This window comes from Chroicocephalus ridibundus, chromosome 2, assembly GCF_963924245.1.
Source record: "Chroicocephalus ridibundus chromosome 2, bChrRid1.1, whole genome shotgun sequence".
NCBI classification, from domain to species: domain Eukaryota; kingdom Metazoa; phylum Chordata; class Aves; order Charadriiformes; family Laridae; genus Chroicocephalus; species Chroicocephalus ridibundus.
In genome coordinates, this window is record NC_086285.1 from 32,442,679 (window position 1) to 32,469,703 (window position 27,025).

The 27,025-nt window shown below is 38.2% G+C and overlaps 1 protein-coding gene across 1 annotated transcript in view; it reads right to left on the minus strand.

Moving 5' to 3' along the window:
- MEOX2 (mesenchyme homeobox 2) overlaps positions 1-27,025 on the minus strand; it is a 52,767-nt gene that overhangs the window by 13,215 nt on the left and 12,527 nt on the right. The window contains exon 2 of the mRNA XM_063324942.1: positions 473-645. Within this exon, the coding sequence (XP_063181012.1) occupies positions 473-645 (173 nt within the window). The remainder of the gene's footprint in view (positions 1-472; positions 646-27,025) is intronic.

The window sequence follows — 27,025 nt, forward strand, 5'->3', positions numbered from 1 at the left end:
GTGGTTAAAAATGCCTGTATTCCAGTTTTGCTGGTATTCCCGTTCTTGCTGCCATCTGGAAACAGGATGTTCAGAAACTCTGGACAACTGGCAACTGCATATATTTCATAGACTAAAACAAGATGCTCATATTTGTTGCATGCAGGCAGATCAACTGCTTATCCATGGCAGTATTTGGGACCTACCACTTCTTCAGCCACATCAGTGTGGACAGACTAGAAAAGATGTGCACCAGTTTAACAGATACCCATCTCTGTCTACTTGAAGAAACTAATCTGTAGCTGATACATATAAAAATATAAATTACTTGCATAGCAAAGAGGTAATAAATGTATATAATTTTACTATAAACATTCAATCTGGTATGTCAAGATACCCATTAGTAACATAAACAAGAGCTCTATTGTGAGGAGCTACTAACCACTGGTGAATATTGGGCAAGCATTTAAAGTCCATTATTTTGCATCAGTACCTGTCTTTCAGTGAGGTCAAGGTTTACTGCTATCTCATATCGCCTCAGCCTGGTCAAATAGTTATGATGAGCAAATTCTGCTTCTAGCTCTCTGATTTGCTCCTTGGTGAAAGCTGTCCTTTCCTTCCTGGGTTTGCTGTTGACCTCTGACTTGTAGTTTCCTTCTTGGGAATCTGAAAAAAAAAAAGGTGAAAAAAAGGAAGTAATGACAAGTGTACAGCTAAATAGGAAACAAGCCCAAAGATAACAATGTGCTTAAGTTAACATTCTTCAAACTTTCTTCTCTCAGAAACCCACCCCTGCTTTCAGACCTACGGATTCTTCACTGTGAATCAGGAAAGCAGCAGTAATTCTGACAGGCATGAGCTGCTGCTTCCATTCACGCACGTCAAACTTTAGCTTAAAACCTTGCAGTGTTTCATTTCCTAACAGTTCTCTGTAGAGTTTCTGCAAAGCTTCAACTCCTTCCCACTTCTGGCAACTCTCAGTGCATCCAACCAGTACAGGATGTGTATCATTTGATTAGTGTCTTAATGAGTAATACTTCAAGAATCCCTCTGTCCTATCATTTCACTAATACTTTAAGCCAAAGTTCTGTTTTAAAGAACACACTTTAAGGCTTAGTCCAGTTACACTTTCAGAGAAAGGTAACAGACAAAGCATAGGAAATTCAACACACATCAGAAAGAAATTGGTGAGCACGTCCCCTGTGATAATGGGATCTCCTCCTACTCATGCCAAGGCGCAGGTAGGGAGGTTATGCCATAGTTGGTATCCACATAGGAAATTGCTACCACTACAGCTCATTACCTAAGAAATACTTCAGCCACAATCAGAGGAGCTTTACTAAAAATTTCATTACCACCCTCCTCATTCCTCTTACTTTCAGAAACAGGTACATTTGGTCCTGAGCCAAAGTACTGAACTCAGTGGCAATCACTCTGTTGTTGTCAGTGAAGTCTGTTTAAATAAATGAAAAGAGATCAAACTGTAAGAAAAAAAAAAAAAAGAAAGAAAGAAAAAATAGAAAATGGAGAAAGAGAGAGTGGAAAGGAAAAAAAAAACAAGAAAAAAAACAAAACAGGACCAGACATTTATAAGTTTGGGTATGATACAACACCTATAAATCCAAAATTAGCAGGAGATCAGTAGGAGTATCATTAGTCAAATTCTGGCCTCATGAGCCATCTTAAAAATGTCACAGATAAATTCACACTTCAGCTGCGGATTTAAATAGAAACCTGCATCAACATCCAAATGAACAGGCCGGCAAGAAATCATTCCCTGGGACTCTGTGTCAGATGAATCATCGACGTGCCTAAGACTGTCCAACTGGCCAGTGGGTCTGGTTTCAAAACTACAGTCAACTATCCATGGTTTCACTTTTTGTCAGTTACTCTGTTGCTTGGAAGGGACCTTTTTTTCTTTTATGAGAACTGTTGATGTTTGATACAGTCATTAATTTAAAATGTTTTAAAGCTAATGGATTAGAATCACCAAACCTCTCAACTTTTGCTGACATGACACAAAGAACTTCGTTTCAGACATGGTTGTACTGCTGGTGTCTATGACTGAGGGTATCCACCAATGTTGGTGAGGGGGTTTGGGAGCTGTTCAGTCACAAATAGGGATTTTCTAGGATAGGACCCCATTGACTACAGCATGGGGACAAAGTGCGTTACCCAGTCACCATAGAAAACTTCACCGCCTGAAACCTAGAAGTTCACATTTCTTCCTTCGTATTAATTGGCAAACTAGAGTCACGATAACTTCTCTGCATTTTGCCATCACAGGAACACACATGTTGCTTTTTTTCCTTGAAAGTTCTTCGTCTGCCACCTCATCATAAGGTCCAAATACTGTATAGATGACCTGAGTTTAAATGCTTACGCCCCTATCAGCATTCCAGGGAATCACTGAAAAGAGATACCTAACTCATATTTTTTAGCATTTTGACTTACCATCCTATACCACCACAGACACGTTCATACATGTTTGAATGCAGGTGGGTGTACATACTGCTTATCTGCAGTACAGTATGGAAATCTATTTCATGCAAGTCATTGCTAAAGTTCCCTTAACTCCCTTGGTAAACCTGTGCCCGTGTGAGACCATGAGCCAAGAAGTCTTCCCATGTCAGTACTTGCTGCAAGAAAGATCCGTGGCTCACTGGTTTCCAAACTAAAGGTTGCAACCTTAAATAAAAGTAATGCACCTACAGATGACACTGACACCATATTGAAAATGAAACACTAGAAATGAAGACCTAAGCCTGAAAATGCAACAGAAAGTGGGGTCAAAGGCGCAAAACCTTGGTAGCTACTGCTATTGTGAATGGTCCAAGGGAAAAACTTCAGGAGTACCCGTCCAAATGTCTCTCAGGAGGTTACTGATATAAGTGACTCTATAAGTGACTGAGACTTATAACACAAGCAACTTTTCTGGAAGCAGATGGTTCTGTGAGGAAAACAGAATTACTGTACAGCCAGTAAAACCATAATGAGCCAAGTGAAACCATAATGAGCCAAGTCATCGTTCAGGTTAATACTCATGGTTCTGAGTTCCCAATTTGCAAATGCGGTTAGCATCTAAATTCCGGGTTCCTGGAATACTGATGTAAGGAAAGGGAAATGTAACTGCATGAGTAGCATTTGTCCTTCGTCTTCACCAGCACAGAGGATTCAGCACAGCTAGCAATGCTAGCCCACACAGACCCTGTGCGAATACAAGCATGCTTGGATATTTCTGCCATTGTGGGATACTACCTTTAAACCAGTGCTGGACTGGAAGTGCCTGGCAGCCACGGTTTTGTCAGCAGTATGATTTCATCAGCAGACTGACACAGTGGAAAAGTTGCAGGTTTTAAATTTGTTGTGAGTGACATTGAATGCATTTGTAATAGTCAAGGTATTCTGAAATATTCAAATATTGCTGAAAGTAAAAGTTGGAGAGAGACAGAGAAACCTGAGACAGGTACACAGAAAGCTGACTCTCTCTCAGTACTGAGGTTCACACAACAGAACTGTAATCCTAGGAAATCTGTTTCAGCAAAGATCTGGGCAGCAAGACAATGGTATTTTGCTTAACGCATTTGAAATACTGAAAATATATCTAAAACCACCTTAGATGGACTCCAGTTAGGTGGACACCAGTTATGAATTGGTGACATCTGACTGTGCTGCAATGTTCCTGTGGTTCATGTACAGATTGCCTTTTATTTCCTATTGACATCATGCTACTTGGAACAGTAATTTTAGAAATTTTGGTTGTTTTAATTTCCAAAGCGGTAAATCTAGTGTTTCTGATTATTTATTTTTAACAGTCTCTATAGAGCCAGGATTGGGAGCTCCCATCTCTTTCTGACCTTCAGGTCTCTGTTCACATCACCTGACTAGCTTCTCTTTGGTGGAAAATGGGTGGGAGACTTGGAAGAGATTTTTGGCAGAACTCATGTCGCCTACATCTGTTTTGCAGCTGTTGCAATGAAGACAAGGAAAAAGTCCCAACAACCTTAGTTTTCTTCTACTGGCTACATCTTATGCCAAATGGTAGGTGTAGAGGCAGAGAACAAAGCCTGGGGGGATCTAAGTTACACTCCTTCCCTCTCAAAAGGCACACATAAAATATATACAGATGGTACAAACCACTTGATGAAAAATACAGCAATCTATATTGTCTGTCTTCCGCCTTCTCCCAGACAAATTCTGGCACACTTTCAGAAGATGTAGCCTACACGCAGGTATTAGTACCTTATCAGTCTCTCTTCTGCAAACCTTTGTTCTTTGGATGTCAAGTAATGTAGGCAGTTAAACACTGCTTTGAGGGATGCGGGTCATACCTCTTTCTCAGAACTGTTTTCATCAGTTTTCAAAAACTTCAGGCAGCATCTTTAATATCTTCTGCTAGACAAAAATGCTTGTTGTCAGCTGATGTAGAAGGTACCCTTTGGAAAGACATTCAAAGCTATAGATGACTGTTCTACGGACTTTGGAGGCTTAGATTTTTCCTGAGGCTTTTTACAAAAAAATCATTACTAATTGCAGTATTCCCCACCCTCAAAAGTTACTTCAGCTTTATTCTAAGGAAAGGGCTGCTGTCATTATTGCTGTTGTATTGTCCTGCCAGAGTTCCTATTTCCTTCTCTCTGCATCATGGAGAGATGAAGCATACCAAGTAAACACAGGATCTAACTCCTATGTGTAGAATATGAAAAGTGGTCATTTTGGCATTTTTGCTTTTGATGCATGCCTAGGGAAAAAAAGGACTGGTCACAGAATAGGGAAAAGAGACTGGTCAGAATATCTGTGATACAAATAACTGCTGCTAACAGGGTAGGGTCAGAATCAGAGGCAAAATGTGCAAGAAGCACCTGCTATTTTTTCCTGGCTTAGTTCAAAAGCTGACGGACCTTCATTTGTCAGGCAGAAATGAACTTTCAGTTAATACCTGCAATGGAAGTTCCCAGACAAGAATTTTAAAAAAGAAATCAGATTGGCAGTGCTCTATTAGCAGTTGCAGATGGTTTTCAGGTCGTGACATCCATACTGACAGTGAGTAGTGACAAGAACCACTACTGATTTGTGACCAAAAGGCCATCGGAATTTCACCCTTAGAGTTAGTTATCAATTTCCAGGTTTTCAACTTTCACTCACGTCTTCCAACGCTTATTCTCAGAAAGCCTCTACCACACAACCTAATAGAATAACCTATTTCTAAATTTATTTCACTATAAGTTTATAGTGAAGTTGGCTAAATTAAATGTTCTTAATTGCACACCTTCCTTCCTCTAAATGTTATTCAACTGTTTGCAGAGAACAACTAGTACATGGTTACTTACTTTAAAATGAAGTCATCTATACAAGCAATCAATGCAGAAAACTTGTTATTTCTGAGTAGTTTGATGTTGCATGGGAGAGCATTTCTTTCAAACTTAGTTCCTCTACATTGATTTAAATCAATAACGTAAACAAAAGCTTTAGAGCTTCTGAACATCAATAGGACACAACGATGATATGTGATTAAATGCAAAATGCTTTTTTTTTCTTTTAAGATATTGTTGATATGAACTCAGGGAAAAGTACTCTGGTAGCAGAGCAAAAATCTAGGAAAATATCATTAATCTGAAATACACATGTGAAGAAAATACGCAACTTTTTACATTACAGTTGCAAAAGGATATTATGGAGAGGACAACTGTATTCTTTAATGGCCAGCAGTACATACTGATACACAGCTGATCTGCCTAATCTAATTGTTTCTGATGCCTGGTAGTTAATTATATTTTCTGACAAAATGAAATAGTTCACTGAGACACAAGCTAGGAGCTGGCTTAAAGGTCTCCATGTGGTTCCTATTGTTTTGTCAGCAACTACGTGCGAGAACAAAATTTACCCGGAAATAGTCACTTTCAAACATTTTTTACATTTAATACAGAATACTTTTTCCATGACATTTTTCCTATTTTCATTTACAAGTTGCTCAGAACTCATATGTAAACTTACCCTGTGTCCAAAACATTGCCCATTGTTGTGCAGGATCCTAATTTAAATCCTTATGCCCTGCTTTTGAGTATAATTTTTGTACCAAAAAATTAGTTAACTCCTGGGCTATACAAAACTACAAAGTTACGCTTACTTTGATGCACTTACTCTTATTTGCACCAGTTGAGACGATGCAACCAAATGCTGCAGACTTAATAATTAATCTAGTTTTGTTTCATAATTTTTCTTCTCTTTAAAGTCATTTAAATAATAGCCTCAGAAGATTTTGCTCAGTTAAAAGTACAGTTCCAAATCACTGAACAAATTCAATCTGAGTGCCTCTTTTGAGAACGTCATTACAAGTACTTCTGGAGCTGCAATTCACTAAATGTATTTAGAGAATCATTTCTGAAAATTGGAACAAACAGCATTGTCATTTCCGTAATTCACAATTATGGATGTCAAAGCTGCACAGTAGCCCAAGTACAATGTCAAAATTACATGAATCCTTCTTTTCATTCTAATAAAAGCAAACTTTTGTTTGCTTACTGAGTTAATGCTTTCTAACCCAGTCTGGGGCAATTTACAATTTAAAACAGCCTCATATCCACTCCCAAAAAAAACATGAACTGGCACAGCAAAACCTATGGATATTCTGAAACACATTATATACCATCCTAAACCATTACCTACTAGTTGTTGCTGCCAATTTTTTTTGTTATTACTGCCTCCTGAAAGTACCAGTCTAGGAATTATATTGCAATATCAGAAATACCGATTCATAACACTGCAATAGCTAATGCTGCAGGTTCTTGAAGATACCTATGCTGATAAGATGTGCCTTTGCCAGGTCATCTAATTGATCTAACTATATGGCACGTACACGTCATTTCTTCAAACCATGCAAGTATGGAAGACAACATATGAATTCTCTCACATGAATAATTACACCATTTAGTAGACCTTCATGTGGAAGGCGCTACTCTTAAGTCACAAATGTTTGTGTAATTACAGCTTATGTAAGGAAAGGAGACACAAGATTTCCCTTAAAGAAACTTTACAGGCTGCATTTTGATAGGACTTTATCCAGTGGAACTTCCAATTCCCATTTGTAGTTCTGGAGATACATCTCTCACGTGCAGCATGGAGCAGCGTACACGTGGTGGTTGTTTGCAAGTCCCTTGCAGTTAAAGCAGCAAGCAGTACATTCCACCGCAAGACTAGGCATGTCTGTTTTCCAAATGGCAGTCAGCTCTTGCTAATAATTCTGTTGCTTAGAAAGTTCAGACTTTCTTGTGGATATGATTCTTCGAATCTGTGAGTAAAACACTTTTAATGAGGTATAACAAACTTGGCTGCTCTACGTAAAGACCTCAATTATTTAGTTTTCAGATATCATTACAATAAATCTTCATTGTGAATTTCCAAATATCCTTCTAATAACCGATCATTATGTTTTATCCACATTCAAAGAGACTTCAATTTTTTTTACAAATATTCACTATAGTCACCTTATCCAACGGTTGCGGGAATCAAGGTGTTATTTCCAGACTTCACCAAGTGTATAGCCTTATGGTCTTTCTTCTTTAGCTGACATCCTATATATATAGTGCCATTGCCCCCACTCCTCACCCATAGGACATTACATTAAAAAAAAAAGTGAAAGCCAGAATCTGTTGTAATTCTTGTAGATCTTATAACAGACCACATCAGTGTGCCACAATATGTACCTTCACTAGAGCAGATGGCCTAGTAAAGAGTGTGCCATTTGGGCCAGTTTCTAAGGATAGGCCAAGTCAGTGGGCAAGCTGGGGCAAGCTCAAGAATTTCAGTGGAATCGCTTCTCAGTCACAAAGGTGTCAGAGCCAATTTTGATCCCATTGTAAGTCCCATCTTACTTTGCGTATGATCACGAGAAATCTTGAGTTGATTAAAGAAAAGTATTTTCTTAGGCACCTACGTATATATTTTCTCAAAATATACACGCAGAACTTACAGTCAAAATCTTGCTGACTTCTAAGTTTGCTTTATAAAAAATTTTATTGCAATTGCATGAGCTCCTGTCCGAACAAAAAAATAAATAGTTTGCACATAAGCCAAAGAATCCAGGATTTTAGTTTTCCATACTAAGCAATAAAAGTTGAAACACTTATAGAAGTTTAATACAGTTGGAGTTTCTTTAGGGCTCCATATTGCCTTACTCACCCATCTTTCCAAAGCAGGTCTTCAGGATACAGTTACACAAAGGAAAATATAAATGAGTACCAACAATTCTTCTTTAACTCTTTCTAAGAATTATTCTGCTGCTACAGGAAACAGGAAGCCATTCCACAGAGGTATTTTTCAGTGTAATTCTTCGACGCGTGGCAAATTTTTTTTTCCATTCATCATGGAACAGATTTCTTTGGAACTCCTTAATGATGTAGTGAAAATTTTATATATGTTGAACATGTGACAGAAAAAAACAGTGTCTGGAGCAAATCTAACATCCAATATTTCTGCTTAATCCTATGTTAGTGTGCCCTTTCTCCCTTCTTTTTTCATTTTATTCAATCAGTCTGCCTCAAATGTTTTTATTCTTTCTAAAAGCTGTCCTTTTGAAACACTCGTAGCTGGCCTCTACAGTGCACGCAGCACCTTGCAGAACTGCAGGATCACAAATCACCTTCCATTTCACAGTCTTGATGAGTGTCGCGGTCCTCACAAGCAATTTCCCATGGTCATTCCCTGCCTTGGTGGCTGCCCCTGTTAGACATGGCTCAGCTAGTGTGGCATTACAGCTTTCAGCGGGAGGCACAAATGTAATCCCTGTCTGGGTCTTTAAGAAATATCACAGATTTCTGTGCAAACGCACATGCCTGCATATGTTTTAGTGACATGTTTTGTAAATCTTATTATCCCTCAGAAAGCATTAAAATGAAGCCAACAGGCCCAGCTGTGCTCATAACATACCTTAGTAGATATCCAGACTTTTTTTAAGAACAGAAAAACACACACACACGCTAACTCTCCTACCAAACAGGGTTGCTGTTCTGGGTGTATTCTACTATTTCATTCACAGTTTACTTTACAACATTGTGCTGAAGTATAACACTAACTATAAAAATGGAAACAGTGGAAAGTACTTTCCCACATGCAATTAAATGGAATTACCTGTCTTTCAGGGGAAACCAAAATAAAAAGGGTTATAAAATAAAATTTTTCAGATGTTTAAACTATTTGTACCATTGGCTTTCAGACCAACTGTGAAAGTTTCATTTTTCACTAAAAAGTATTACTATCTGTTAATACTAGATAGAAAACCTCCTAATGACTTCCTTAGAAGTCCTGACTATCAACTTGTTTTGACTTATAAGTTGTCCCACATAACGGCATGCCACATTTTCCTTTGTGTTTTCTCAAATGATTATCGTAAGTGGCAGAATCCATTAAAAACACCCAAAGGATTTGTCATGTTTGAAGCTAACACAACTTCCTTTTTTTAACTATAGTACAATTGTTAAGGGCTGAAAAAATGCTCCCACAATTAAACAGAGAACCCACAACAGTTCTCTAAATAGTACATTGGGTAAAGGAAATAAATCTGTAAAAGAAATAAAATCTAACTAACAGTGCAGGTTTAAGTCTTTTGCTAAATCTATTTTACTATTAATTTTACAGTCTAGGAGAGCTTTTTGATGAATAATTTTTCCTGATTGCTAACAACCAAACTTGTTGTACAGTTAAAGTTTGTGACTCATAATGGAAAGCTTTGGCAGGGTGCAATAAAAAAAACAACGAACTTCAACTTTGATGTGAGCAAAAAGCTGCAACATAATTGTTTGGAGTACTTCCTATTATTTTAAGATTAGAGTGCAAGAAAATATTTACTATATATCTAAGAGGAGAGGTCACTTCAACTACGGGTTCAAGTATAGCTTTTGAGATGGCAAACTTTTATGCCATACTTGTACTGTCCCCTTTTATCTGTATGACAGAGAGAGACTATAGTTAAAGTAACTAAGAGGTTTAAGCCTCTTCTAAACATCTAAAATGGACTGATAGCTCCAAAGTAGTTGATTATCCTTACATAGTCTTAATTTTTTATTTGGAAAGAGAAAGAACAGTAATAAGGGCCTGATTTTGTAAACATGTCAGTGCGTACATAAAGTTCAGGTCTCAAGTGAGCACTTTGAGAACAGATATATTTAGAAAAAAAATCAAAAATAAGAAAAGAATCCCCCCAAACCCAAGAGTGTCCAATAATTAAACCACAAGTCCACAGTATGTTAGTCAAATCAAAAGGTCATTTTGTCCCCAGCTTCATTTCCAACTCCTTTTCAGCAACGGAAAGTCCTTCCGTGATCACTAAACTAATACAAAAGTAGAAACTTTTATTTTCCCAAATAAGAGAGGCCATTTGGCACACAAATGTTAAATAATATGGCCTGACTCTTCCATCATTCACCTCACACAACTTGCTGCGTGTAAGCTGGAGAAGAAAGGCCTTCCTGGTAAATGTGCTGGTGAAATAGTCTGACAGTGCATGTCAAAGCACAGTAAATCCTACGTATGTTTTACTATCCCAGACAGCATTTGTTTTACTCTTTTAAACAAGGCTCATTTTAAATACCTACCTCTACTGGGATAAGAACATTAAGAAACATTCATTACAACTGAAGATAAAGTTGTGTAGGTATAACTTTTTTCTCCATCCTAAAAGTTGTTAACACGAAAAACAAATACAAAGGTTGTTTAATTCTTCTGCAAAACAACCCACATCAGTCCCCACGTTCTCTGTTGTGATTAGGTGTCACCTCCAGTAATGGCTGGCAGGCTGGAGGTAAAACATCATCCACCCTTTTGACTCTGAAACTGTTGAACTCCATCCTTCTAGGAAATTAAAATTGATGTTTTATTGCTTTGCTTTTCTTCCCATCCATATAATCTAGGGTTGGATGCTCTGCAGTAAGAGTAGATGCAATACTTGAAATTTTCAGATCACAGAAATAGGGGAAAAAAGAGGAATAAACTTATTAGCACACCTACTGGAGGATGTAGGAGGGCACTCTAAAAAGCAGAGACTTGAAGCAACAGTGAAATCCCAGCATGCATACCAGTACCTGGTACCAGCAATTCCAGGGCTGGACTTCATGCAGCAACAATGAACGCTGCGTTTGCCAGTTCTAATGGGGTGGGGAGAGGGAGGTAGAAAAATCCCCCTCTAAACCTCAGAAAATACCTCCTGACCTCTGGTCTGGCAGCTCTGGAAAAGTGTGCGTAGCAGCTCTGAAACGGCACGCATTCAAGAGGTATATTAAGAAGTGGAATAAAGGTCTGCATCTTTCCAACAAAATGAGTTATAGCAGTTAGACACAAGCTCTGGGGCGTTACTCTTTTCAATATAAAACTTTATTCCAACTAATTTTAAACTACTCAGTCACTGCGTTTCCGCCCAATTAAATAAGATGATTGGACGTTATACTATTTTTATCAAGGGTATCTTATTTTAAAATTGCACAGCTTTGAAAAACCTTAATGCCAAGAAAGGAGCTTTGAGCTTTTCTAATCTTTTTCATCCATTGATAACCACCCCGAATACGGGCCTCTCGCTCAGGATCTTGAGGCAAAGGGGAAGCCTACGAACGAGGGACTGCTCGCTCAGCACAGCCATCCCTGCGATAGACGAGCTGTTGGCTTCTAGTGATATAAAACAAAACCCTGAGCATCCGATCTCAATTGTCTGTTGTAAGACAAAGTGTCACGAGGGGGGTGTAAAGGTATTGAACAACCTCATTCCCTCTCCTACCCATTCTTCTGCGGAGGGCCCCTTAGCAAGAGGGCACTTTTAGGATTCATCTGCCTGCTGCCTGCTTATTTAAAATGTCCAACTAGCACGACTTGCATCTCCCTTCCTTTCTGCGGTCCCTAGTGACTCCCGTCAGTAGAGCAAATGTCACTAGGGCTTGGATTTATTGTAGATGCTGGACCGAGCATGCCCCAGTACAGCACAGCCCTACCAAAATGGTACTTGTTGAATAACTGCGTTGGGCTGTTTTACTTTGTTGCAATGTCTTCCAGGGGATTTATAGGCCCCTAGGGCACTGAAAACATGGAGCAATAGCTTCTTCTGCAGATGTAAACACGGGTTTGAGTAAATAGTTAATTTATGCTGGTGTTACAGCGTTTGGCGGATGTTCCTAGTCATAAACAAGCTTTCTCCATCTTTCAAAACAAAAACAAAAACTGGATATTGACTTTCTCCATCATCCAAAACCCCAGCTTGCTTCTCCAGCAAAATTGGACCCAGTTCATTTCACAAAATCTGAAGCAAAATTCAAAAGGAAAGGAGGTTAAAATGTAGTCTGTTAGGGTCATGACTATGGTGAACTCATATAAAAGATAAAAGAGCATAAAATGCTGATATTTCTGATGTTTTTATGCAAGACTGCCTTGTTTCCATTAAACATTGAAAAGACAGCTACTGTTTAACTGAAGAAACTGATGGAAAATCGTCATTACTATATAAACAGTGGTTTAGGCACAAAAAGTGTTTAGTTTATGCATCTGTGCATTTAGCTGAACACTAAGCTTTTTCTAAACACAATTTGGTGCCTTCCTACTCCCATATATTTTCACTTTCTTTTTGAAAGCAGGAAATCTGTGTCTTCTCATGCCTCAAAATGTAAACCAAAAAAAAAAATTAATGATTTTTCTATCATGTGTTTTACCTAACCCACCAGAGAATCCCAGTACATTGTCCCTAGAGCCCTCCTTTAAAGCTTGTGTTTTCTTTGGGGTTTTTTTCCCACCTTATTTCGAAGGAACACTTTGGTCTACCATCACCATAAAAGATCTCATTGGTTACATCATCTACTTATTCTATTTTGGGACTTAGACTGCTTGCTTATTTGATGTTCTGTCATTCAGCTGCTTATACAGACCTAAAGCTGAAGAAAAATATCTTAGAGTCATGCAATTCCAACAGATTTTTCTCATTTTACTTCCCTTAACTTTTAAGTCACATCAATAAAAATGTATACATTAACCATTTTTTTCAATGATGGCTTCAATTCCTGGTTCCGTAAATTTCACCTCTTTCAAGCAGACCTAGTCCCTGTTAAAAATCTCAATATCAACCCCTTTCTCTCTTCATTCACTTTCATGAGGTCAGCCCTTTGAGCCCCTGATGTAATAAAAGTTGTCTTGCAGTAACTACCATGCAAGTTAATCTTCATTTTTGTGGACAAAATGAGAAGACGTTGATAAGACAAGGCTGAGAACATCAAAAAATCACCAGTCATTCCATCTTGGATTGCATCAGTGGTGACTAGATAAGAAGTTCAGGTTAACCATCCTTCTTCAACATATTAATGAACATTAATTTACCCATATATTAACATGTAAATCAAACAGGATTATTTTTCTGGATGGTGCCCTGTTTGTAAATAGGACCTCCCCCCAAAAACTACTGAATAGATCTGCACTTGCCTTTGTGTATCTTAATACATCAAAAATGCCTTTTAATTAGTTAAGAACTAATTCTGATTTGCTTTTATTTGATTTGCTTTAACTTGCACTGAGAGATAATAGGAGGCTATTTCAGACAGTTTACTACTTCTTGAAATGATTCATCATTAATTCTCAGAGAAGGGACATTATCAGGACATTAATGCATGACCCTACTAAGCCTTAAAGGGAAATAAAAAAACAAATACATTTTTATACTATTACTTGGAAAAGACTACAATTCAATCAAAGACAGAAGAATACCAGCCTCCGCTACGAAGGCTAGTTCCCTAGGTAGGAGGATATTTTTTTGGTTCAAAAACAGTAGAAAGAGCCCAGAAGCTCTTTCTTTGAATGAAGACATGTATGCACAAATAGAATGAAACAGAGAAACTTCCGATATTATTCTTCATTATTATTCTTTAGTATTAGTGTATCATTGTTGCTTAAAGGGCCTCCTCATTATACTGGACACTGCGTACTAATAAATGGAAGTCTGTGCTCCCAAGAGCTGACAATGCATTTATCATGTGCTGCACCTCACCTCTTCATGGCGTTAACAAACAAGTGAAAACATTGATCACTGCATCCCAGCTATTATCATCCCAGGTATTAAATCAGAGCAGGTTTCAAGGAAAGACTAAGGGAAAACATGACAGTTGTGACATCCTTCAACTTAGTCTCCCAACTCATCTAGCTGAAAACAACAGTTCTTGTCTTGAGCAAGACTTTGATCCTTATTCGAGTAAGGTGTGGCAGTAACTGGCCAAATGTGTATGATTACATATTCTTTTGCATATAAATAATATCACATGAACTTCACATTTTAAATAACAGATCTGGGGGAAAAGAAGCAAGGAGGAGTCAGATCGCGTATGACCTAGTCAAAGGTGTGCAGGCAGGGTGTAGGATGATGCTCAGGTCACGTCTCACTGAGCTACAAGTGCAGAAGCAACGATAACATAGTCTGTTTCTCTGAGTCAAAATGGTCTTCTTAAGTGGTGCAATTCTGAAATTCCTTGCAGTATGATTACAACAACCAAATAAAAAGTATAATTTATCTCAAAGGTTGCAGAAAATTAAAGAATCACAGGAAAAGGTCAAAATAGGCAATATCCTCGGACTTGTGCTCAGCAAAAGGCTAAGGAAAATAAATATGTTGGGGACTAAAGCAAGAATGAAAGGACAAAAGCAACGTGAAAGCATATACATAGTTCTCAGCAAACCTTTGTAGACTTTTGTGAGAAGGTGAGCAAACCTTTGGAGAGCAATGTCAGCAGATACTCAGGTCCACTAAGCTACGTAGTAATTCAGATGCTTTAACATCTGAAAACACCAGTCTCTGTGGTGTAAGTCAGCATATCTTCTACATGACAAATTGGTAATGTGCAATGTGGGTATGATGTATTCCTTTTATAAATGAATAATTCAGATGAAGAGATCTGTATACATAGAAATCTGATGTAAAACTCCAGAAATATATCTGGGAAGCATGAATACAAGCCACAATCACCCAGAAATGGTTTCAGAGTGGAAGCAATTTCTGAAAATATAGAAGTGTCATTGCAAATGCAAGATAACCATTTATCAGTTAGAGAACTATGGAAATCGGACATTTATTTTTAGGCAACTCATACGTCAAGTTGCCCAGGGGTAAAATCACTTATCAGTATTTAAACTTTCATCTTCCTAAGCATATTTAGAAAACAGCCGTTATGAAACTCCCTTTGCACACAGGAGAAGTTTAGGGGAACCAAATCATTTTTAAAACTTGGTAAAAGAACACACATAGTGTATGAAAGTCATTAGCTCAAATCCAGTTCTGGAAACCTGTTTACAAATCACAATCCCACGGAGTACTCATACAGGATATGAACAATAACTTGTTTCACAACTCTCAGCAATGTTTGTGTGAAAAGAAAGAAGCGGTAGAAAGTGCTCAGAAAAGTAACTGCCTTTTTTACCCATTTTTCTAAGGAAAATGACCTGCAATGACCCACAATGCTGTTCCAGATTAGTCATCTTCTGCTGTTATTGATCATCAAATTTATCTATCCCATTTTTAACTGGTTATTACACACAGACTTTCCTCTCAGATCCAGAACCTTGTGAATCATTACGAATACAATGTCCTGGAATATCTATACCAGTCCTTTCTCAGAGCTTTCAATATTTCTACTAAAGTAGTTAAGAACCAGTAAGGCAATAATGTTGAGATGCCAAAAATGATGTTCAGCTCCTCATTTACTCTAAATCAATATCAAGAAAAATGTAGGAGATGGCAACGTTATATCCGGTACAAATCATCACTTGGACAAAGCAAAGCTGACTGTAGACAGGACCAAAGTACTTGTCTGAAATGCTTCCTTCTCTCTGAATGCCTTCCGCCTCGCCCCCCTTCCTCCTGATGTTAAGACGTGCAAGCAGATGCCCTTGTCACTGCCTAGCCTCTGTGTATTTGCTTGGATTGATTCTCGCTGTGCTTAACTCTCACTCCAGATGATGAAGATTATGCCCTGTCCTACCCGAAACAAAGCAGGCACCAAGGAGCAGAATTTGCTAACTGATGTAATGCACGTGCAGGTATTAAGTCACACATCCCGAAAAGAAGTTTGAGTTGATGCATAAACACACAAGTAGCCTGCTCAGCGTGAAGATTCCCATGACATACCACTTTCCTTTCCTGCTCTGTGCACTGGCTCCCCCTTGAAGTAAAGAGTCCACCTCAAGGTCTCTCTCCAGCTGTTTAAAGCCCCCCACAGAAATAGCTTGAGCAACCTGGCAGCTTTTTCTCTCCAAGATACAACTTTTCCAAGACAACTGTGTTCCACTGAAACAATTATAAAACTTAGGAGTGTGAGATGCTCACAAACAGGGAGCCAGGTCTGTTTCCGCCCCAAGACCGAATCTCCATTCCTGTAAGAAAAGTGTGGCTCCAGAATTCATGGCTTACAGAAGCAGATACAAAGCTCTCTTAACTCCGACTTAGTAAGTTACATGCATACACACAACACAAACAAAAGCTGTGTAGTACACACAGGAAAACATTGGTTCTTTTCTGCCATATAAATATGCAGAATTCATGAGCATAACATCTTTGGGTTCTCATAATGTAGCTTAAAAACTTTATTATTTCAATTCATCATACACTAAAAGTATTTGACCAGCAGAAATAAAAACAATGAACTGACCTTGAAAAACTGGCTGTAGCTTTTGCTCTGAAGAGCGCCTGAAATTTTTTGGTGCTTACCTGGATCTTGCCCAATCATTCCAAACTGAGGTTTATGTGATTCGATTAATTCTTAGAAAAGAAGCATCTTCATGATTTGATTTATACAGTCTTCATGATACCTTTTTTCCGGTCAATTTTTTGTTGGAAGACAAAGTAAACAGGAAACTCCCAAGCATTTAACAGTTACAAAACTAGCTATGAAACCAAAGACAGAAGTTTCAAAGTTTTGAGTTCCATGATTATTTAAAATGGCTTTAAGATCCCATTTTAGCACTACCTCATCCTACTATTTTTGATCTGGAAAAAGTCTGTTTCTTCACTGCATTCTTTACAACTCCAGAGATATTAAATGAATCAGCAGGGAAAGTGATCCCTTATTTGCTCAGTAAAATGTAAAAACATTCTTTACAGTTGTCATATAACTAAAATTCCTTGAAGTTCAGGCAATGCAGAGCTAAGTGTTCAGTAGCCCTCAAATTTTCCTTCTTCCTGTAACAAGGTGCTTTAGCAGTTACATAAATCATCTAAGGACATAATCCAAGAACCCTCACACAATTTTTATTCACACATCCCTTAAGGCATACCTGTGCTCATTTAATCTTATAGGGTTTTCCCATCTATTTCTTTTATAGAGAAGCTTGAAAGTGGCAAAACCAGGATTCCCATCTATGCAGAAGTCTACATGCTACCTAACTAACACAAAGACACAGATGTGCAGACGTTTCTTCATGTGAACAGCCATCAGCCATTATTGTTAATAACGGACCATAAATCTCTGGGAAACAAACAACAACCAAACAAAAATAGATGACAGCTGAAGGAAAAAAAGAATATAATGCATGACCAGACTTTGTATGTTCTTCTTCATATTCCCTATATTCCCACCAGCTAGATTTGGAATATAGCAATTTTCAGGAAATTTAACTTTTATAATCTCTCCTGTTCTCTCCAATTCTTCCCACCATTTCATTATTTATTCCTAATGACCACAGATTATGCCTGTGATACATCAGTACCTAAACAGTTGCGTAGTTTCAACAAATGTGCCTTTTCAGGACTTGAAGCTACCAAAATCACATTTGACAAATCATCTGTAAGCACTTTTTCAGAGTGTATGTGGATTCATTTCAGAATATTTTGGCAAATGTAAATTGGAAACTAATCCCAGTTTTATAAACAAGTAGTGTATTTTGTAGGAATTGAACTGTCATGCGTATGGCAGACAGACACATGCATTTCTTTTCCTCACTTTTGTTCTGTTATTGACAGAAATACCATTTACATGGGATTAAACGTGAGCCAGGAAATATATATCGTCAACAGGAGCCCCAAGTTATTTCCAGAAGTTTTCCAAATTAGATCTGGCATCTGGCACCACAGCAAGAGCCATACTCCTTTTGATTTAGTTTTATACCATTTTATCACGAGTCTGTTTTTACATCTCCCCATCAGTAGTGCAATCCAGAATCCAGAGAGTAAGAAAGAAAGGGAGAAGGGCAGCCCCATCCCACCCTCACGTGAGGTTGTGTGATGGGGTAGACTCCTGGTTCAGGCCAGGGTGTGGCGAAGCACATGCCCCTGGCTCCGCACAGCGCCGTTTTTCTCTCCAGTTCCCTTCAATCCTGCAGTATCTTCCCGCCAAGGAAGAGAGAGACACTTCAGCACTGTGCTGGGAGCGTGCAAACACCCAGTCCATGGCAAGAAAGGGACAGATACAGGAACGTCCTCCTAAGTCACTACTAGTAAAAACGTGTACATTTTTTTAAGAGTCTGTTTTAACTTATAAAACTCAGTATATACACAAAGCATCAGAGGACAATCTGAATACAGGGGTTAGAATAAGCATTTGGACGGGATATAACTGGAGCCTGTGTTTATGCTTGCAGTAATTACAAGAATAGTTTCTACCTTATCATGAGTTCAAAATGTGAAGTATTAAATTTGCTAGCAATAAAAAATAGAGTGGAATGTCAGCACGAGTCTGAAAATAAGTCACGTAAAAGGATTTGGATAAGAACAAATTAAATGTTTTATTTATAGGACTAAAGGTTAAAAAAAAATAATTACTGGCTGTGCATCCAAATCCAAGATAGAACTTTTACTCAAACTGTAATAACACTGTTTTCCAACAAAGAAAAAATATCATTGGAAATACTGATGTTAAAACTCTTAACAAGCATCAAATGATTTAGAAACAAGGATAAAAAATGGAATGGATAAAGAAATATGAAAGGTTTTTCAACACTATTTATAAACTACATTGTAAAGCTGTCCCATTTAAAAATTCTCATTAGCTTTTGCTGGGCCAGGGGTCCACCCCTAATGAAGATTCATTAGATTTTCCTAAAAAAGTCATCTTTCTTCTATTGTTGATGTTCCTGTCATGAGTTCGGCTTCCATTAGCACTTTTTTGTAGTTTTCATATTCATAGACATTTGTACAAGTCAAGAGTCCGTTTTTATTAGGAAGAAAGCTTAAAGCTACTTTGCTGAAAATAACTGCAAATTTATAACAGGAATGTTTTCCTTCACTTTTATGAAGAAGTAAACTATACTAGTTAACTTAACCTAAAAATGAGTTACAGAACCTAAAACCAAGATATTTTTTCCCTTCACAAAAACTATGCTGTCTTATGTTTGACTTCCGCAACCTTTTTCATCAGTGTAAGTAGTTCAGCAGAGAACAACCAAAATGAATTAAGGACTTTACCAGCTTTTCAAGACTAATTTTTCCCATTGAAAAGAGGTAAAAGATAAGACTTAAACGACCGATTGTTGGGAAACAGAGATTGCAATGAATTAAAAGCCAGCTCAAGAGTGAAGAAAAAGCAGATACAAACTTACGTGTGAAAACACTTGGTGCTCAAGGCAGTCAAGGCACAGAGAGGTACCCTGTGGAATGAGACACCAAGTGCAGCAAGCAGAGGACCATCTTGTTCCAAAAGGGAGCCAGAGAAGCGTGGCGGTCAGAAAGATGGTGCCGGGCAAACAGCGGCTGGCACAATGGACGTCCCAGACCTCGAAGAGCTTCCTGGACTCTTTCAAATTTCCTCTGTCCCTGTGAAACTGGCTTTCTTTAAGTAGTTTCCAAGGGCCTGCAATTCATTTCTTGGCTAGGCAAGCTCACTTTCACTGAACACAGTGATCTGAGGTTTGTTTGAATTCCTGCTGTGTGGAAATCTACTGTACTTTCTAGCAGGTGTGAGAACACTGAGGCTCCTTCAGTTGCAGCTCATTTCCACTTACTAACTACTTTATCTCCGTGGATGAAGCAAAAGTGACTTTTGTGTTTCCTGGCAGTCTGCTGCTTCAAAGGACCTAATAGTGATTTGTTTATTTCAGAGGAAATGGAGACCAGTCAGTGATGACAGATTTATTGGTTAAATGGACATCACAAAAAAATTTTCATGCAGTACAGGCTGGCTCTAACCACACTATGAGAACTCATAGTAAGGGGTGATGTGCATTCCAGAAATCCAGTCTTATTTAATCCACTCTACTCTAATCTGTACATTTATATAGCGCCCTTCACGCAATTTCCGAGAGCTCTGTGCAAAAATGTAATAACCACTGTACTGAAAAATATCCAGGTATATTGATGGCCTACATTTAGACTTGAAAATACAGCAAAAGGAGCCAGACTGTTGAATATCCCCTGGCAATGAGTCAGTCAATGACAGGCAAGAAAAAAACTGGGTGTCTGATCTCTTCCAACTGAATCTCAGGACAGAAGAGAATTTCTTATTTCTGGAGAGACAATTCACAATATGGCAATTCACAATAGCTCCTAGTGGAGGAGAATTTTACATCGGAGCAATAAAAAATGAAAATGGATAGGAAACTTTAGTGAGACCCAACATAAATTGTACAATATGGCTGATCAAACTCAGTCCAACAAGAGGAAAAGGCACAGGGTTTTCAGCAGTTGGTAGGTTTGCAACACACAAAGGTTTACTCAGAGAACTGCATGGTCTTGATGTGAAAAATAAATAAATAAAAACATTCTAGAGCAAGATACTACCAAATGACTATTGCTACAGTCTTCAAATGCCAACTGGATGTGATAATTACATCTGTCAAAGAAGGTAAAATAGATTTATGGATAACATATACGAACCTGCGTTGAATATCCCAGATAACCTGACAACTGCCCGTTCTCTATAAGGGTGAAGAACATCGATCAAGGCAAGCACTGAGATCCAGCCAGTCAGCAGGGCATTCCATTTGATCTGGATTCAATTTCAGAAAAATGTCTGGCTGAGGTCGTGCATCAGCCAAACAAACACACCATTTGGAAAGAAGGTGGAATATTTGTTGAGGCAGAGAAATATATCTGTACCTCACCTCTATACATATGGTTGGCTAAAGCACATCTGCCAATAATTGGCTCAAAAAATCATCAAAATGATAAAAATGCCTCTATTTAAGAGGATAAAATAAAAAGTGTTATTTATTCTTTGGAGCCACATACCTTCTCAAAAACACCTTGATCGGGAGTCCACCCAGCGTTTAGTAACTGGAATTATCATTGCATTTTGACTCCTCCTACTCCGCAGTCTAGCTTGACATCCTGAATGGTTTAGCTCTGTTTATGCGTAAGGAACAGTAAGCTAGTTTTGCCCATTTTACAGACTGAAGATCTGAAGTATGGAATAAGTACAGCACTTTGTAAAGATTATTGAAATTACTCTGAAGGAAATGAAACTAACGGGTCTACACAGGAACTCCTGTAGGGAGTATAGTCAGTGTGATTTGCCCAAAATAATGTACTTGCTTATCAGCATGGGCATTTTGCCTGGCAAAATCATGATGCTGACCTGCATGTGCTAACTTGCATCCCTGGAGACCACTTGGGTGCTTGTGGGCAATGTTCTAGTAGACAAATTCATACCAGAACTCTATAGCAGAGTTAGAAACTCAACTTTTTTCTCCTCAATTTCTTTCCGGTGTCTTATTTCAATGCCACCCATCTTCTTTACTTTTGGGGTGCAGGGTAGCATGGTGGCTTATTTATTAAAATCTAGTCTTTTTTAAGCCTACTAATAGTCCCTTCCTTTTTAGTAATTACATCTAAATTTTAAAAACTCATAAACCAAGAATGAAGTCCAAAGGCACTTTTGAATCAAATACAACACCTTATACAGCCCACAGCACAATAAAAGTTCAAATGGTATTTTTACTGTGTTTGTATTTGTGTGTGAGAACGTGTGTTTGTGTACAGAACTTATGTAAAATCAAGAGCAAATTTTTCCTATACTTTTTTTTATCTATAAGAAGGTGCACTACATGCCTTGTTTGATCTTGATTTAACCCAATCTTGCAATTAGTTATATTATGATCATCTGTATATTATCAACCTTAAAGTATAAGCACAATGATTTGCAAGCATCCTATACACTAGCCTCACTCAAGAAATTTTCTGGGACCAGGAGCTTACTTTATAGAAGAAAGTGCACAGCTCTGGTTTCTTTAAAATATGTTGTATTTTACAGGATTGCCAGCCTAAAGCAAACAAAGGCATATGAATGTACTGCAGTTTAAGAGTCCACACAGAGGTTGAACTCCTTGAAAATGTATTACCAAAGCATTAGATGCAGAGAAGTAGGTCCCCAGTAGGAAAGCAACGTGAGGGGGACACATTTTTAAAACTCAGGACATAATGAAGGGGTTGCAGCCCTGCAATATTAACAATAGATCTCTTAACTATAAGCAAATGCTTGAAGGATATAGATGAGGGACAATTTTGGAATAAAATGTTTACAGTTGAAGTTCTTCAGCCAGGAAGAGATAGGCTAAAGTCTGAAAGCTGCCTCAACACAAAGGGATCAGCTTTCAAGAAAGCTGCACACCCAACTGTTACCATTTAGGCACCTAAATGAAGAACAATGGGGGCTGCTGGGGTCTGAGCTCTTTCAAGCATCTGGTCCAAATTCTTTCCTTCCATATGAATCAAAACAAATGTTTAGGCTACCAACTTTCCATTGCCCTTTCAGTTTAATGCCAGCTTTTCTAGCTTTTAAATTCCTTAGTATAACAAGATGAATAAAACGCTAACTTAGCAAAATGCCCAGTTAGGGACTATTTGCAATATCTTCTTTTTTATTAGTAGCAGACATAAAGTTTGTGTAAAGTCATTGTAAAAATATATCTTTCAAAACAATATATTTCAGAACAAGATTTTTTGGTTTAATACATTTAAAAAATATGAATCCATCTTACTTGGCTATCAAACCACTTGGCTATTAACTCACGGATTTGAAGACAGAACAGACAGAAAATCAGCATAAAAGAAAGCACAGTAGCAGAAACAGTCAGAACATTACCAAGTAAATTATATAAGAAAACCAAAAGGAGATCACATCACGATGTGGAAGTAGAACATAAATTGACGTGTCCTGTGCCACACCATGCCAAGGGAAGTTTTAAGGCTACATAATCCCTGCTGCTCTGGACAATTATGTCCATCCTACAGTGATGCGGAGCCTGATATAGGAGCTGCAATGCTCCACAAGAGCCCAGGATACATCATTGTGCCTGGACCCTGATACGTCCTAAGATGGTTGAAAGCTGTGCTAAGTAGTTGTAAGACTTTGTATTTAAATGTTAGAGGGCAGCTTGGGGCTTTGAGGAACCTGATCTAGTGGAAGGTGTCCCTGCCCATGTCAGGGGCGTTGGAGCTGGATGATCTTTAAGGTCCCTTCCAACCCAAACCATTCTGTGATTCTATGAACTATTGAGACAGACAAGGAAATGTAACTACGTGGTAGTGCCACATCTCTGCAACTAAAACACATGACACAGGAAATGCACAGCATTACCCCATACTAACCCTGGGACATAAAGGTCCATTTTCCAGTCCTCTTACCACGATTGGAAAATCCGTTCTGCAGAAATGTGCAAATTCAAACATTTTGAGAAAGTCTCTGCTTAAGAACACAGAAATTTTGCAGGTTTATCACAGTGAACGCTGAAACATCAAGAAAAAACTCAAGCAGGTTCATGAACAAGTAGACTCTACTGGACAAAAGTAAAGAACAACTGGATATCTCATTCTAGTTTTACAACACACACAGCAGCAAAGGAAACAGTGACTAGTGAAAACAAAAACCACGGATGGAAATCTGTGTTTTTTTCTGACTTGAATGAAAGAAAGATGTTTCAAGAAGCACGTAAACAGAGCTGGCAGGAAACACCTTCACTAATTTACATGAGCTAATTTAATAAAATATGGGAGATGGAAAGAAACATGCAGTCCAATTTCAGCTTTTCCTATACCTAATGAGCATTCTTCTCCTCAGATTTTCTTTTCCAAACTATATTCAGGTTTAATGTTTCTATTGCTTTATGATTCTTACATAAATTATTTTCTAGAAGTGATACTACGCTAAACAGCCATTATGCTAAAATTACCTCTGACCTTCAGTTATAGAAAGAGTTTTCATTAAGAAAATAAAGCAAAAAATTTGGAATTACTGACTTAAAGATAAGAACAAAGACTCATCCCCAAACTAGCTAATCCTGTGGATAAGGATGCATGCAAATTGCCTTCTAAAGCTGGATGATGAAGAGAAGGGATAAATTACTTAGGACTGTAGTAGAGCATGAGACAAGGTTCAGAAAAAGAAAGTTCAGAGTATTTTAAGATGAGTATCAGGCCAAAATTCCTGCAAGTGAGATTTATTACACCATGGAGTCTGTTTCCTGAGACTGCTAATGAAGGCAAGCTATTTTTTAAAGTCCAAATGAGCATTTAATAAATGAGTACCACACTCACAAACCATATACATAACCCGTTTTGTCATACTGAATTGAAAGAAATCAACTCACACTCAAGCCTTTTAGTCATCACTACTTCACTCCATCTGTCACTCGTCTAATAAAAGAATATTAATATGGATTGCTGTTTGGCAGGGGGTACCTTTTTCCCTGTAAATAGGATTTCTCTAGGTAAATTATATGTGTCTTTTTAGCAAGGTTTCCTTTCCTTCTTTTTTTTTTTTTTTTTTTTTTTAACCTGTACTGTGTTTTATGTCCTTCCAATCATTCCTAGGTCTGCATAGCTAGACAGCAATGTAATTAATTATCTTGTAATTAATTCTCTCGGGGGGGTTGTTCAACCACCATCCACTGTACCATCTGACCGTCATCCACACATTCATTACACTGGAAATAATGGCATCCCTAATGGACACTTCAGAGTCTGTAGTTACTCCCATTTTGAAGCCAGAGAAAGCTTAGCCTGGCATAAAGTAGTATGGAGAAGAGAGGAGAAGAGAGGGAGAAGGGTTGTTTTCTCCTGTTTGTGAAGGTCGGAGATGAGGTGAGGAGGGTACTGACGAAAGTCAGTATGATTATGACAAAAAAAGCTTTCAGCTATGACAGTTTTGCAGCATTTCCTGAAGGGGGACAGCCTCTTGATCCTTTTTAATATCCTTATTAGTCTCCAGTTCAAGAAGCGTGTGTGAGGACATGTTTAACTCCCATTGAAGTCAGTGGTTCTTAAGCATATGCTCAAATTTTTTCGCAAATCAGGACTTTAATCTGTTCCTTATGTACATTTAGGATTACAGAGAAGTCTTCTGTTTTTGAAGTTGCTGGAAACATCAGCTTGCTGATGGGAGGTGTGGGAAGGGAGCAGGACACCATCACTTTCAGAAGTCTGCAACTTTCTTGTATAATTTTTTTCCAGTTTTGACCAGAAAAGTATCTGTTTACCAATTTTTTTTAAATCTTCTCAAATCCTGTCTATTAGATTCTAATGTGTGCTGCACAAATGAGAATTACTGACACAACACACTTCTAGATTGTTGTTAGTTATAAGGGCACAACTACTAAGGTTAGCATCTCATTCCTCCCTCCTTCCTCCATAAAGTTGATAGAATTCTTACCGAAACACAAAGAGATTTATTCATAGCAAGGGGAAAGAAGACTTGAGACAAAAGCTGTAAAACTGTCTCCGTCCGACACTGCAAATGCACCTCAATTCTGGCATCTAGTGCTCTTGGCTATTTCAGTCCTGGAACAGAACTCTCTTCACTGAGCCTGAAGGTTGTGCCAAACTGTATGGTGATTTTTGTGATATGGAAAAAAGCCCACTGGAGACTAGCCGGAAAGCAGCCAATCTTGTGATCTGATCCTCATGTGAATTTATGTCTCCAGAGTTCAGATTTAATATCTTCTGTAATTTTACCATGCACTCCATTTGCTGATATTACACTGAAAAACTCTAGATATTGAAAATAAGTGCAAAACTGCCCAAGCCCAAGTATTCAAAAGGCATCAGTAAGACTTCTGTTCCTTTTCTTTTCTCTCCCTGCCTGCAGCTCCCTCATCCTCCTCAAACTGCTTTAAAACACATTTAGGAAAAAAATAGCCAGTATTGGCTGGTCCAGTAAAATAAAAAGTCGACTCTCCAGGTCCCTATCTGCTGTTACTTTAGACTTGATACGCATATGCATGCACACGCTCACACACGCAACAAATGTATCTTCATGTGTATTATATCAATGAAATGGAATCACAAAAAAAAAATATTTTACTGCTTTCAAAATTCTTCTTACAGAAAGCTAGAGTGAAAGGACAAATTGCCAATGCTATTTAAAGAGTTTACCAGCCCCTTCAAAATGAGACTTTACTTTCTTTGAAGCACATTCCTTCTGGCACAAGTAATTATTACCTAAAATCTTGGAATTAAAAGAGTGCATTTTAAGAAAGTTAGATTTATTTTTTTTTCACCCGTTTGGCTTAGTTTCAAATACTCCTTTTTTACACAAGAGTCTGCTCAACACCGGGTATATCACTGGTATTAAATATTAACCATCAGCATTGTCATGTCTGGGTCATGCTTGAGTTCCGCTTTAGCTCTCTACAGAATCTGCTCTGTGGTGCACACCCTTATGAAGTTAAAATTCAAGAAGAGAAGACAGAGCACATGAAACATCTTTTTTTTTATCTCCCCCCCTCCCTGTTTACTCTCGGCCTTGCGTACTTTTCTTACACGCCATAAATGCATAGAAGAGCCACGAATGACCTACAGTTACCGAAAGTAAGTTTCTTGCATGTTTCTTGCATGTACGTGAGCCATACCGAAGACAGAGAAGAGTGAATGGAAAAAGGAAGAACACACTTAAGACAGCACAGGGAAAACACTGAAGCAGATAAGAAACGGGATCTAAAACATCAGCTAAGCAGCAGTTCGGCAACGCCTTGCAGGGAAGTAAGTTTAACTCTGAGAGGATAAACTGGAACTAGAAGAAGGACCTTAGTAAGGGAATTTCAAAAGGGTATGACTGAAAGGTAGGATCATTTCATCAGCTTTGGTTTTGGCAGGGTTAACATAGGAGCCAAGAGAGGG